The 14,609-nt window shown below is 36.6% G+C and overlaps 1 protein-coding gene across 2 annotated transcripts in view; it reads right to left on the bottom strand.

The window, feature by feature from the left end:
• Positions 1–2,661: 2,661 nt before the first annotated feature.
• LOC117414475 (receptor expression-enhancing protein 3-like) overlaps positions 2,662–14,609 on the bottom strand; it is a 38,550-nt gene continuing 26,602 nt past the window's right edge. Inside the window, exons 5-9 of one of the 2 annotated variants that reach the window (XM_059026501.1) lie at positions 12,959–13,079; positions 12,205–12,318; positions 7,359–7,503; positions 4,641–4,789; positions 2,662–4,215 (exon numbers count right to left, since the gene is read on the bottom strand). In XM_059026501.1, the coding sequence (XP_058882484.1) occupies positions 4,144–4,215; positions 4,641–4,789; positions 7,359–7,503; positions 12,205–12,318; positions 12,959–13,079 (601 nt within the window). In that variant the 3' untranslated portion in view covers positions 2,662–4,143. The remainder of the gene's footprint in view (positions 4,216–4,640; positions 4,790–7,358; positions 7,504–12,204; positions 12,319–12,958; positions 13,080–14,609) is intronic. The other variant, XM_059026500.1, reaches the window with a different exon arrangement.

Genomic DNA, 14,609 nt, shown 5'->3' with positions numbered 1-14,609 from the left:
GTACATGACTGTGTCCATTATATTCACAGTGGCTTTCAATACATCAACACAGATGGGTACAGATCCTCCTATTAATCTAGCCCAGTGGCTACATTAATATAAAAACCATTGGGCGCTACAAAGCAGTACTGTAGATTTGTAGGCTGGGTAAAGTAGCTGTTGCTGCTCTGCAAAACTGGATGGGATTTAAAAAACACATAGCATGAGTCCAATTAAATGAAATAAATTAAGCTAACTAAACTAATGGAAAAACAATGAGAAAGTTAGTCAACATGTTTGTTGTTGATTTTCCAAAGTTTCTTTTCATTGGACTCCTGCTGTTAAATGTCTTTTTTTTTGGTACAAGGGTAAGGGTGGAAATTTGCCTACAGGGGACATGTAGTGTGTTGTTAGCATTACAAAATGGGTTTCATATTTAAAAGACCATAGTGTTTAAACATGGCGCTCAAAACTACACACGTAAGTCGACACAGGATTCGGTACACATGGAAACATGGAATGTGACAAGTTAATTTCCATTTGGTAGTTCCATTGATGGAGAGACAACTTCCAGAATAAATATTTCATTTTTGGCTGTCACTTGTGTGCAAAATGTAAGACACTTACTCTTTGCCACTACTGAATTAAAAATAAATAAATAAAAAATGTACTTATGGATATTTTAGGAAGAACAGGTCCAAACTGTAAACTAAAAAACAAGTAAAGTTATGCCAATCAGAAACCTACAATAGCTCCTGCAAGAGAAAAAAAAAGTACATTCTTTTTTACTACTGAAGACAACATAGTTTTTTTTGTTTAAATGTCAGTTTGGTGCACCATTGCCATAGACATGCCTTGTGCGATAGTTTCTATTGCTTTCTGCAGAACCGTGCAAGTACTAGATGGATACACAGATTAATGCCACACAAAGAGCAACTTCCCCGTATGCTTTTCATTTTTCACAGACGAATATATCCACTGTTCTGTCAGCGTAGATGTTAATCCTCAGCAGGGTTCAGTAGCTCTGAAGGTGCAATTCCACACATCCTTATCAAAATCACGATTGCCTTTGGATAGATCTCCTTCGTTCTTGTTTGAAAGCATCAACAGTGGCATTCATTTAAAGGCTTAGGCTGGTAAACCATTCAATCAATCATGTGTTTTGGGAGTCACTTCTATTTGGTGACAGATATTGTATGATTTATTTAGTTGTGCTGCAGTGTAACAGTCTCTCAATATATGGCATTTTAGATCTTGATGAATAATTTGTATAACATTTTTGGAACATTGTAAAAACCTGAAAGCTATGTGATGGGTGATATTCAAAAGGAAAAATGTATAAAGACACTGACACACCATTTGGCACCAGAAGGTTGTTCAATAATGTCAAATATGAATCAGACTTATGGGCTACATTCCGATATTTCTAATACAAGTTGCAGAAGGCCATACATATATAAAAGCTAAATGTTTTAATTTCCTTTTGGCAAAGTAACTTAATTTACATATTCAACATTTCTAAAAAAACAAACAAAAAAATGCTAAAAAAACCAAAAACAAAAAATGAAGGATGATCTGTCTTAATATTGATGCATTTAAATGATAAAACAAACTCAGCCTTTTAAATTGAATACTACTAACCAAAACTTCATGATCCTGCTCTACTGCGGACCACTATTTTTTAATTGTATTTAGTGGGGGTGGGTGTCATAGTAATTCCTGCTGGAGACTTAAAGTGCATGGATATGAAGAACCACTACTGTTAGAGTATTAGACCCATTATCACCTAAGAATACTCTGTCACTACATTGTGGAGGGAGCCTGGTCATCTAAGATAGAGGTGTAGACTGTTGATGTTTATTGACCTTTAGGTGCAATCAATGGACAATGTCCTTCCCATGTAAAACAGCTCCCAATCATCAAGGAAAAATCATCCTCTCTCACTGTGGAACACAACTGCACTCTGAAATTCTAACTGATAGCTCCATAAAATGATCCATCCATAACGTGAGCACCAACACAAACCACCGCTGCTGCTGCAGTGACCAATCCACATTCTTTTTACACCATGCAGACCCGACTAATAACTCTGAGGGCAGCCATATTAGCCAGTCACTTCTTTTCACTTTTAGTTGATATACAGTACAGTGGATTATACTTGCACATCAACAAATTTATCAATTTAGCAGAAGTAGTGTAATAAGGGTTTTAAAAAAATGCATAACAACAAGTTTACTAGTTTATTCCCAAAATCTATTAGACGCTAGGAACGTATGATGAATAAGTGAATAAGACAGCGGAGCACTGTGAAAGAGTGCCATATCTGTGCATAAGGACCAACATTTTTAATGAGAACCTTAAACATAAGATGCTTGCATTTCTTACTTATTGTATGTAAACTGAGCATCTGACAGATCATGTGGCATGGGGCACCTTGGTAAATGTTTGAATCCACCTCTTTTACAGGCCATTGCACCAAACCGGAATTTAAGATTATCAAATTGTGTAGAGGCCTGTTGATTAATTTTAATAAATAAATAAATAAATAAAATAAATAAATACTGAAATAAAAGTACACTTTTTGTACTTATGGTAAAATTAAAAGGTTGAGTTTACATTTACAAAGATCTGATTCTATGCACATTTTTTTTTTTTTTAAAACCATCCAATAATTAAAATACACAAACTTAAACGACATTTTAATATCTATACATTTTACCCGTAATTTTTACAAATCTCTTGCAAAATACACAATTAATTGAAATTCATTACAACAGTGAAATGTGATTCATTCTTTTAATTCCCCCAAAAAGTAAAAGCTTTGATGCACAAATATCAAGTAAACTTTCATTACCCAAGTATTTATTTATTTTTAAAAAATGTTCTCAAAAGGAGAAGAGTACATTATAGGGATTTGCTAGTTATCTAGACTTTCTAGGTCTCAATTCTAAATTGAAACCAGAATAAACCTGTTAATTGCATATTAGTATTCACTGCCTTTGTTACATACTGTAATGTGCCAAGATTTGCTTTGTCTAATGGTTACGGTTATGAAATCTTACCGTCAGAAGAGTTATGCAGTTCTAATGAAGCTTTTTAATAGCCTGTCGTCTATTACATTAAAGCTATAATTTAATTTGTGCAATAAAATGTACCAAATGTGTTTTTTTTTTTTTTTGTTTTAAATAAAGTTAATACAAATGACATCACTATGGTACTCAACATTTTGTTTTGCAATTAGCAGATTCTTTCAGTTACCTCAAAACGTGTCGGGGTGTGCATAGTACTGCAAGGAGCAATGTACAGTTTTCCACACCCTTTATACATTCCACATTGAGATGACTCTTGCAACATGAAAAGGTATAAGAGTGGAGAGAAAAGAAAGGCCTTGTCTCAACCTAAAATGAAATCATGCAACTGAACTAAACATTGACTTCACAATCCAGCCTCCCTCCTAGGGCAAACATACATATTCATAGTGGAATGCCAGGCTAGGATTTTGTATTCAGAAATCTTGGATCCTAGCTTTGAAGTGAACAGATTCACCAGCACGCAGAGGGTCAGTATGAGGTTCCTTGCTATGCTGAGCTGAGCCAATGATCCGCCTTGCATCACACAATCACAATGATCTGAATGACATTGAAATATTACAAAATAATTGTTAAATATGCATAAAAAAACATTCCCTTGACAATACTGCAAGGCACTACAAAGTTCCAAAAAGTCTCTCCATAGGCAGCAAGGAGGGGGAAATTGTATATAAAACAAAGAATGTATTGTTTAAAATTTAAATACTGGAAAACAAGGCAGTCCTGTACAAATATATAAAACATAAAGGCCATAAAGTTAAAAACAAACATGTAAACTGTAAACAAAATTCATACCAAGTACAAACACACACCGATTTCAGCAGTGCAGCTTACAAAATACAAAAAAAAAAAGCTGACATACAATGATTCAGCGTTTCACTTGCATACTCTGACAAAACGTCACGATACACACTTTGAAACATTTAATTCTTCAACTAAAAAGCAAATCTGTGCAGCTTTGAAATTGCAAAAAACAGACCCTCCACCAAAACAAAATAAATAAAAAAATAAGGACTTCTCCAAACAATTGTGTGCTTAACTCAGTAATCCGGCCCAGGAAAAAGTAGAGCAAATTTTATTGTTCATAATTCACTGTATTCAAGAGTGGTCTTTTTCCTTTTTTTATCTTCAGAGATCCGTACCGTATCTACAAAAAAAGAAAACAACAAATAAAGTAGATTTATAAGATGAATTGTACTTGCACTGCTACAAAAACGCAGGAATTAAAACTACAAACCACCACATATCAGCTTCCGCTTTGAGCTATTTCTAATAGATGACAGGTTGCAAGACTAGAGGCTTATTGGTTATTTACACATTTGTGAATAAAAAGTCAAAAACGATCTTGTGAAACATTAAATGGCTGAATGACAAGACATATCCTCATTCATGTTGTACACTCCTGAAAGAAAAGTTGATAAATGCATTTGTTTTTATTTTCCAGCTGATTTAAGACCCATGATGTGCAATTAGAAACCTGAACATAAAAGGGATTGTGAAAAAGCAAAGGTAAAAGTAATGGTGTTTCCTTTACATGTTACAGGGTTTTTCTCAAATTAAAAATGAACATACATCTTTGCGAGCTCTTAATCTTGTCAGTTTTACACTCTGGGATCTCCTGACACCTCTCTGTGCCAATGCTTCATCCTCCGAGCAAGCTCCTTCAATCTCTTTATCACTTATTTCCTCTCCAGTATCCTGGTTGAAGCTGTAGTCATAGTCTGGAAGAATAGATATATAATTTAAATCAGACAATGTTTTTACTATAAACAGCAGCACATGTACATTCATGTCCTGCTGTATCAAACAAACCCTTAAAAAAAAAAAAAAAAAAAACACAGCACATCATTTCAGAACTGGCAAGCAATTCCCTCACCTGTCAAACCGTGATCAGATTGCTTCTTAGAGCACATAGGAAAAATGCACGACAATGTGTATGCATAATCTGTACTCACTTTAGGAAGAACAAATGCAAACAAAAGCTGTGCATTTCAAATGTGTTGTAATGCATCTGGTATTATGGCTAAACTAGCTTGTTCTTTCTGTATTAAGTTATAAAACATGATTGCATAATGTCAACTATTTTTACTTTAGAAGCTGAAAATTCCCGCTGCTTGCAAGCTCCTTGTACCGCAGCATTCAAAGGGTCAACCATTTTATGACCTCCAGGGCATTTAGCTTCCCTGCTATCTATGTAGAAGTCTTGTTCCAAGCATGCTGTACGAAACTTGCCACATTCAAGTTTTAACAAGTAACTGATATTTGAACCAGTGGGACAGAGTTCAACATACCAGTGAAAAAATACTTGTGTTGAGCCACTAAACTAATTACTCAACATGCCAGGAGCTGTATGTCAACGACACACGCACATCTTGTTCTATTCCAGAATTCCTCAGGAGGGCGCCAGAGGTCAGAAACAGCACAAATAAAATGTGGTTTTGATTAGAACAACCTCCCTGGGATCAAAGAACATACAGTGAATTCTGTGAAGATATGTTTTGTTTATTTTCCCTTTGCAAGTATTCTGTAAACTAAGCAAAAATATGAACATTACTCCATTGCTCAGACAATTCACATTTATATAGGAATTATTTAATGGTGAACCACGGAATTACAGAAGGTTTTGCCACAGAAATGTAATCAGCCACTTGGCATGCTGCAAAAACAACAAACAATACATATTCTCTGCTCCCAAACAGAAATAAAAAGATTGCTTACACAAACAGTAGGGGGTGGGGGATAGGGACAGAGACAGAGAAAGAGAAAATGTAATCTGGGACCTTTAGTTTATTCATCTCTGCCTAGTCCCTAGTGTACTTGAACAGCTACAGTGACCTCAACTAACATTCATCAGGAACAGGCATGGTGCTGAATATTCATGAAAAATAAATCTAATTTTGCTCCAGCAGACAAGAGGTCTTCTCTTCAGTTCAATTTGAAGGCCGTAAATAACCGCATGGTAAATTTCTCCAAATACCAACATTGTCTCTTCAAGGGCAGAGTCAATAAAAGGCCAAATGAATATGAAGAAGAAAGTCCAAGGTAAAGCCAGGAAGCAGACAGCAGTATTCAGCACAATAGAGATGTTCTGCACTGTTGATTGAACTGCCTGTGTAAACCCAATCACTGAGTATACCAGGAGCAATTGTAATCTTTGGTATAGAACAAAACGACTACACTATATTAATCTTGGTAGTTGATAACATATTTTTATGCGCCACAAATGTTCATATCTCTACTGCTTATAAAATGACAGTTTTACTGCAGCTGAGATTAAAACAAGCTGCATGCCTGCGGAATGTCAAATATAGCAGATTAGCATACCCTATTCGAAGGCATTATGTATTCTGGTCAGGGTTTAAACTGCAAGGGATGGTTCCTAACATACCGTCCCAGAAACCATTTCACGTTTTTGAATTTAGATTAGATTTACGACTGTGCCTGCTAAATACGTAGGGTACAATTATCCATCCATCCAACCATTATCATTAACCGCTTACTCCTTTACAGGGTCGCGGTGAGCCGGAGCCTAACCTGGCAAACACAGGGCGCAAGGCGAGACTACACCCTGGACGGGACGCCAGTCCATCACAGGGCACCACACACACACACACTCACACAGAGGGCAATTTAGAGTGACCAATCAACCTGGACAGCATGTCTTTGGACTGTGGGAGGAAACCGGAGTACACGGTGAAAACCCACACGAACACAGGGAGAACTTGCAAACTCCACACAGACAGTACCCTAGGCCAGATTCGAACCTAGGACCATGGCGCTGTGAGGCAGCAGCGCTAACCACCGCGCCGCCCAGGTACAATTATTAAAAGCATAATTGCATACAAAAGCATGTAAGAGGCTGTGTGGTCCAGTGGTTAAAGAAAAGGGCTTGTAACCAGGAGGTCCCCGGTTCAAATCCCACCTCAGCCACTGACTCATTGTGTGACCCTGAGCAAGTCACTTAACCTCCTTGTGATCCGTCTTTCGGGTGAGACGTAATTGTAAGTGACTCTGCAGCTGATGCATAGTTCACACACCCTAGTCTCTGTAAGTTGCCTTGGATAAAGGTGTCTGCTAAATAAACAAATAATAATAATAATAATAATAATAATAATAATAATAATAATAATAATAATAATAAATAATAATAATAATAATTGTACCCTAACAATGCAAAATCTATTTGGTTGTCTATATACACTGTGAACAATCTACTTAATGTTTTCAGCACAACCATTGGATACCATAAACAAACCTGAAATGGTTTTGAAAATAGGAAGAGATCCGTACCAGAAGCCTCGAAGTTTGAGATTTTGGTTTTCTTTCTGCGATCAGGTAAGCCTGGGAAAGGCTGCTGCATTGGTTCATCCCCCTGTATGGCTGTCAAATCATGCATACTGAAGCTTCGCAGGCGATCCGTAAGAGCACCCTGGCCCTGTGGAAAACACAGTGTTATCCACCACAATAGCATGGCATCAGGGACTGAAAAACACCAAGCTCAAGGGTTTGCTTTTTCAGTCATCACAATGAAATAAAAAGGACTTTACAATGTAGTTAAAGCAGTATCTCTTTTTTTTTTTTTTGAGAAAGCAAGCCAAGAAAATAGAACACTGAACAGCATGCGTGAATTTTATAATGGTTTTGAGGATTTTGATCTTGGAGAGGATGGGGGTAAAAAGAAAAAGAAAAAAAAAACACAACTGAAAATGTACATGTTTCATTTGGCATGCAACAGATTGATAAAGGGCCATATATTAGTTATCCTATATCAATTGACTGTATTTCCATTTGATTTATGAACTAAAAACAAGTGTATTTTAGAAGTAGAAAACAAACGTCATTTTGTTGTGGGATAAAATCTGGTTGTACGTCAGTGATCTCCCTTATTTGAAACTTTAGAATACATGGTTAGTAATAAAAATATTTCACAAACATATTTAATGCTAGTGGGGAATTCCTTACACTACCTTTAATGTAACCAATTAAATAGATTTGGGTGGGGAAAAGAAAAAGGTCCCATGCTTTATTTTCATTTTTGCAATTACCTCAACGTGAGTGGATGAGAGCAGACGAAAGTGCAGTATTCCTACAAGATAGTGTGCATCAATAAGAAGAGAGCGACAGCAGAGTTAGAAAGAGAAGGGAGACATGAAATAACATAGCAGCACAGATTGTGGAGATATTAAGGGAAAAAACAATAGTTTGAAAACAGGTTTTGTTAGGCAGCCCATTTACAAGCATTTAAGGAGCTTTTTTTAGGCAGTACAGCCAGAATTCCTCCGCGGTTGTATCTCAGAGAGAACGTGCTGAACTCATTTTACATATTGTTCCTATTACAGTAGTTGTCAATGTACAACACGAGAACTTAAAATGGATACAAATTTCTAAACTGCCAGTCTTATGAATTGCCCAAATGAAAAGTAGTATTAAGAAAATAAACATAGAAGCATATGTTAATGGAAATGCAATACAAATATTTAAATATATACAGAGATGAAAGTGAGAAGTAAAGGAAAAAAAAAAAATGCTAGTGGCAAGAATCTGGGATCCACTGCAGTGTTGGAATTTTAGCTCAGGAACCCAAATTGAATGAAGTTAAATTCAGATTACAACTGAAATTAGAATGTATACCAAATAATGTGAACTTTAACTGCTGGTTTCACAAACCCAGAGACACCAATACTTGAGTGAACAAAACAGCACCTGCCATGCAAAATTAGGACAATAAGGACCATTCATAACTCATGTTTTGAAATAAGGATTCTGCATTGTTTTATTTCATTAACAGTTTACATTTATGTAACACTTAAAAGTCTTACGATCGATTTTGGTGTGATGTCTTCCCAAGAGTGTTTTTTTTTTTTTTTTTTTTTTAATAGCTCTGACACTATTGAGTCACAAATGTAAACAAATACGCTGCAGTGCGAATACAAAGCAGTGTTTATAAAGTCTGTAACAGTTTTTGACTGAAAGTAATTTAGCCTTACTAAACAAATGCAAACTTTTTTAAAACTTGTTTTTAATATATCTATCTATCTATCTATCTATCTATCTATCTATCTATATATATATAAACCCTCTTTCAACATTTAGCAGTTTACATAACATTAACCATACATTTTGACATTAGAAAAGCACATTTTGTATCATTACTGTATATTTAAACACTAGAAGCCCATGGCAGTCATTTTGGCGTTTTTTGGTTTTAAAATGTAATTTTCTCCAGTCATGTAACACATATGGGGCTGTGCGTTTGTGTACCTTTCTGTCCGTATGTATTAAATATTTTCACAAAGCATGAAACGCGGGAGTGCAGAAATAAAGGAGATATATTACATTATACCTATAAGCCCCGGGAGCAGTCACATTGACAGCCACACAGAAAACAATTGTATTTTGATTATACAGAACGGCATTCTACTTTTATTATTTTTATTTACCCATCCACAATGTGTTTAGCTGTAATTCAGGGACACGCAACCCGCTGCCTGTTTATCATTCGACAGCGGCCTGACACTGTATTAATTCCATTTCACTTATGAATATATCGTAAATGTTTTTTTAAAAACTTTGTTGACTTGCTTTTTTAAAATTTTCGCATAAAAAACAGCACACCATTTTAATTTGTACTGCGGAGGGCAATTGCTTCTCATCAGCTTGTCTCCAACTAATTTCATGAGTCTTCCTCTCCTTTCTTAAATGCACAAACCCGCTGCATTGAAAGAGCCCACTCCCAAGTTAACATAGGAGGCTTGTTGCTAGGGAAGTGATGTCACTGCCCTGTGACTTTTGGCTACATTGCTGCTGCTACAACTGAACTCAAATAAACTAATAAAAACTGCTTCAACAAGTAGATATTTAATTTGCTTTACATTATTGTGCAAGGTGTGTATATGGTAAAAGTACAATATTAATGCTTTGTTTTTAATTGTTTCATATATGTTGTTTGTGTATGTGCGGCCCGCTATACACCATTAGGTTAAACTAGTTTTCCGGATATGCAGCCTGTGATAAAAGTCTGGTTGTGCACCTTTGCTGTAATTAGATTAGTTTCTACTCTCTGCATGAGTGAATGACTGACAGTCTATTGTTTTTCAATCAGCCTTTTCAAAGGCTGGCGCCTGCTTGCCAGGTGCGCTTTTTCGGTCAGTCAATTAGCATCGGGACTAGTGAAAAAAATAAATAAAATACCAGAGGCCGTGGAGTTTTACAACGCAACAAAATATGGAGTTGATGTTTTGGATCAGATGGAACGTTAGTATTTTGTGAAAGCTGGCTCCTGACGGTGGTCTATTCAGGTGTTTTACAATGTATTGAACCTAGCAGCCATCAACTCCTGGGTACTTTACCAAGAATGCATGGAGAAGAATTTACCAAGGAGAGAATATATTTTACAATTAGCACAGGAACTCTGCAAAAAGCATTTGGAACAGAGGGAGACTGCCAAGCGTGTACACACAGCTAAAGCTGGCAACCCCGCTGAGAGCTGCAAGAGACTCCAATGCCAGGTTGGCAAGTGCAATAAAAATTTAACTTCAGGACAGCACGTGTGTAGAAGCACATTATCTGTGTTGATTGTGAACAGCCTTAGACTCAAGGTAAAGGAATACCCTTTTGTCGGGAAAAAAACCCCAGAAAAAAAGAAAAATAATTTGATTTTTTTTTTTTTTAACTTTATAACTTGTTGTGCTGCTGCGCTTCTGTAAAGTTTTCTTCTAAGTTTATTTATCTACGTTGTTCAGTTGCTTTTGTGCATCTGATAATAAACCGATTGCTGTTGAAAAGTAAAAAATGTATTGCTATCATTTCAGTTTTATAAATATGTATGTTATAAACCAATGTCTGTTCAGATGTTTATTTTTACTCAGGCAGAGAGTAGAAACTAATCTAATTACAGCAAAGGTGCACAACCAGACTTACCACAGGCTGCATATACAGAAAACTAGTTTAACCTAATGTGTATAGCGGGCCTGTGGCAGAGCAGGGACTCTGCCCTTGTAAATATTGGCAAGGATGGGGTTAAATTCTCCTCCCTGCCCAGGTTTATTGCGTTAGGTGGGAGTAATCAATTATTCAATTAACACCCAGCCACCTGGCATAAAAGGAGGCCTCAGCCTCCCATTAGGGGGAGAGTTCCAGAAGGAGAGGAAGATTTTAGGTCTGCTGTTTGTTTGTTTTTTTGTTTGAAGAACCTTGGTGGCATTACCGTTTGTTTTGTCTATTTCTGTTTAAAACCCTTTTGTTTGGCCCTCGTGCCGGTTTATTTTGTATTTTTTGTGTAATAAAAGCTTTATTTTGAACTCTTCACACTGTCTCTGAGCCTCATCCTCTGTCATCCTGCCACAGGGCCGCACATTGCTAAAGAATAATTCGAGTTTAACCCTTAACTGCAATATACATAGGCATATACATATAGGTAAAATTCCACAACACATAATTTTAACCCGGCTGTGTAGGTTTTTCTTTTTTTTACCAAAGCCCCCAATTTCTCCATTGTAGCCTGTATTATTATCCTTGTATGACAGCAGTATTATTACTGTACAACCATTAACTTTACTCAGCTCTCAATAACCCAGCTGTTGCCTCAGGATACACTAGCGGGTTTATTACTTAACCGCCTTGCCAACTGCTATTGGGTGAAAGTCACTAGACCCACCTTAAAAATGGTTAAATAATCGAAAACTGTAGTTTTGATATCGTGGCAACCCTAGCCTCAACAAGCTAGTCATTTTATTTTCCTTGTTAGGGTATGAATACTTCTGAATTAGCATCTCATCTCCTCCCCTCCCCCGCCCCCACCCAATCTGCATTGATCATCACATCAATAGCCCCGGGGGACCGAGTAAAAGCAGAAAACCACCAATCAGCAGAGATTTTTCATCTCTGTATATAGGAATTGCTTTACAACTACATTAAAATAAAACTAATGTTCCTGGCAAGAATGACAAATACTCCATGGAACTAAAATCAATATTGTTACAGCACAAAATGGATGTGTCAGTCTGGCCTTAGGGCATGCCAATTTATGTGAATACAAGAGATATTTTCATTATAAAAGAATACATTATAAAAAGAAACGCTTTAAAAAAATCAACTCACTTTTACACAACCAAAAGGAAAGTAGAATTCAACTTGCCTTAACAGCTGCAGTGACAGCTGCTGTTGCTGCTATATTTAATCCCTGCTTGCCAAACTTTACCATGGTCTCATAACTACGTTCTCTGGCCTGAACAATGTAGTCATCAATTTCCTAAAGAAACAAAAAAGGTAATAACAGGTTGAAGGATTAAAGCTTGAAAAAATAATGGAAAGATGTTTTCAATGTATTAATTATGTAATGGGTGGCCCTGGAAAATGGAAACTTAAATGTATTTGTCAAAGTATGTTCCAGAGAAACTTATTTTCATTTTCAGATAGACATGATTCTGCCATGCCACAGTTCACTGAGCACCAACGCCTATTCATTCTTGAACATTATTTTTCAGTCAAATGGACAAGGGCCAGTTTCCTTTTTTTTCTGCGGCCACCCAGTATTCAGCTCAAAGTAATTACTGAACTTGAATTAAAGGATTCTTTCAAAACACGGATGTATTTAGAGGAAAACCAAAGCATTCAGCCTCTTGGAAAACTATTTGAAAAAGATTAACACTTAGCTGGGTTTAGACACATGTTAACCATTTGCTGTTGTAATGGGAGAGCCTTTTTATTTTACATGAATATCATGTACAAAAGAACTGCTGTAAATAATATTCCCATTAATATCGTGGATATATGAATGAATAGACACACTGACACGGTAAAAAAATACATAGGTTATCAATGCTTCGAGAGTTTCAGGTGAGGAAGATGGGTATTTGATACAAGGCTGAAGTGAATGTGTATTCTCTCACCCTTTCTCTTGAAGAAAGAAGGGGATGCAGGAATTTCCTGTAGAGAAGGCTGGCTCCTCTGGTGTATGGAGACAACAGCCAAATTACAAATGCAATCTTCAGTTCATAGTAGAGTGGAAACCTGAGGGGTTAAGCAGGGAGAGAGAGAGAGAGAGAGAGAGAGAGAGAGAGAGAGAGAGAGAGAGAGAGAGAGAGAGAGAGAGGAGCTCATTCATATAATACTAAATAATGGAAAGATGTTTTCAATGTATAAATTATGCAATGGGTGGCACTGGAAAAAGGAAAACAAATTTATTTTTCAAAGTTTCTCATCTATCAAGTAGCCATGATAGATTTTTATATTCTATATATTATATAGACACACAATAAGGCCCGACAGGGTGTCTGTTTACGTCGAATATACGGACGCCTCGGGGCGTTGAGGCACAAGACGAAGCCGAGTGCCTCCAACCCCCGAGAAGTCTGTATATTCAACGTATACAGATGCCCTGAAGGGCCTTATGCATTTATAATACAGGTCAAACTGTGGATTTGAAGAAAAAAAAAAAAAACACAATAAAATAATGTTTATGGAAAAAAATGAGTCATTTTTTTATTAAATCCTTACGCCAATAAAGTAGTCCCATTTATAACTCGACACTAAACTGAATAAATTAATTTTAATGGCACATGCAAAAGAAAGTACATCTGTATTTTTAATATTGTGGACATTGCCATTGAAGAGATACACTAGGGCGCGGAGTTGAGACGGAACCGAGTTATTTTTTTCCCCCGTCACTGACAGTGCAGACACACTGAGCAGAACAGACGGGAGGAAGAAAAATAAATACGACGTCTCAGATTGAAGTAATTTTTCAAGGTCTGTGTCTGAGAGGGGTGGATAATGTACAGAAGTGTCTGTTTTTCTGTAGCGTTTACAAACTGCTAAAAATACATTATTTTAAGTGACAAAGTCGGGGTGACTGAGTATAAAAGACAGCGATTGTTTGTTTTTTTTGCCATCTTCCAGTTCATTTAATTAATTCTTCACACAAATCGGCATGTCTACTTACTACTTTGGGGTTTTTTGCAGGTAATTGGTAGCTGTGCATCTAACTGTAAAAGCAAGATGGCTATCGTCCGATAATTAATTATGCGAGGAAGCGCAGTGATTTAGAATGTGACAAGGCTCCAACTGTCCGTATCCATCCAATACAAGGACAGCTGGAGCCTTGCTCGACCAATCACATTGCTTGTTTCACGTTTCATTGCCAGCCGTGGATATATAGCTTGAAGTGTTACAAAATCAAAAGACAATTACTGTGAAGTCAATTGCACACAGTCTGAAGTTTCTAATTTTCTTCTGCAAACGCAGTAGATGTACTGAAGCACCCGAAATACAATGAATGATACCAGTTCTCTAAAAAAAACTGTAGAATAAATCTGCTACAGTATTTTGTATATAGTCCATTTTTATTTGATGGTCATCGACATTGAAAACCAGATATTAACAGTAAGTAGCAGCATTTAATTCCCCCCTCCCTCCATTAACTAAAGAGTTTCTAACCTCAGTGAGGCTCATATGATTTACTGGAATACAGTCTGATCTGCCATCCTGCCTAGATAGTCTGAAATGGGAATGTGATGCAACTTTAATTTCAATAGCACCAGT

Source organism: Acipenser ruthenus, chromosome 7 (assembly GCF_902713425.1).
Source record: "Acipenser ruthenus chromosome 7, fAciRut3.2 maternal haplotype, whole genome shotgun sequence".
NCBI lineage: Eukaryota > Metazoa > Chordata > Actinopteri > Acipenseriformes > Acipenseridae > Acipenser > Acipenser ruthenus.
This window is presented reverse-complemented; position numbering and strand designations above follow the sequence as displayed.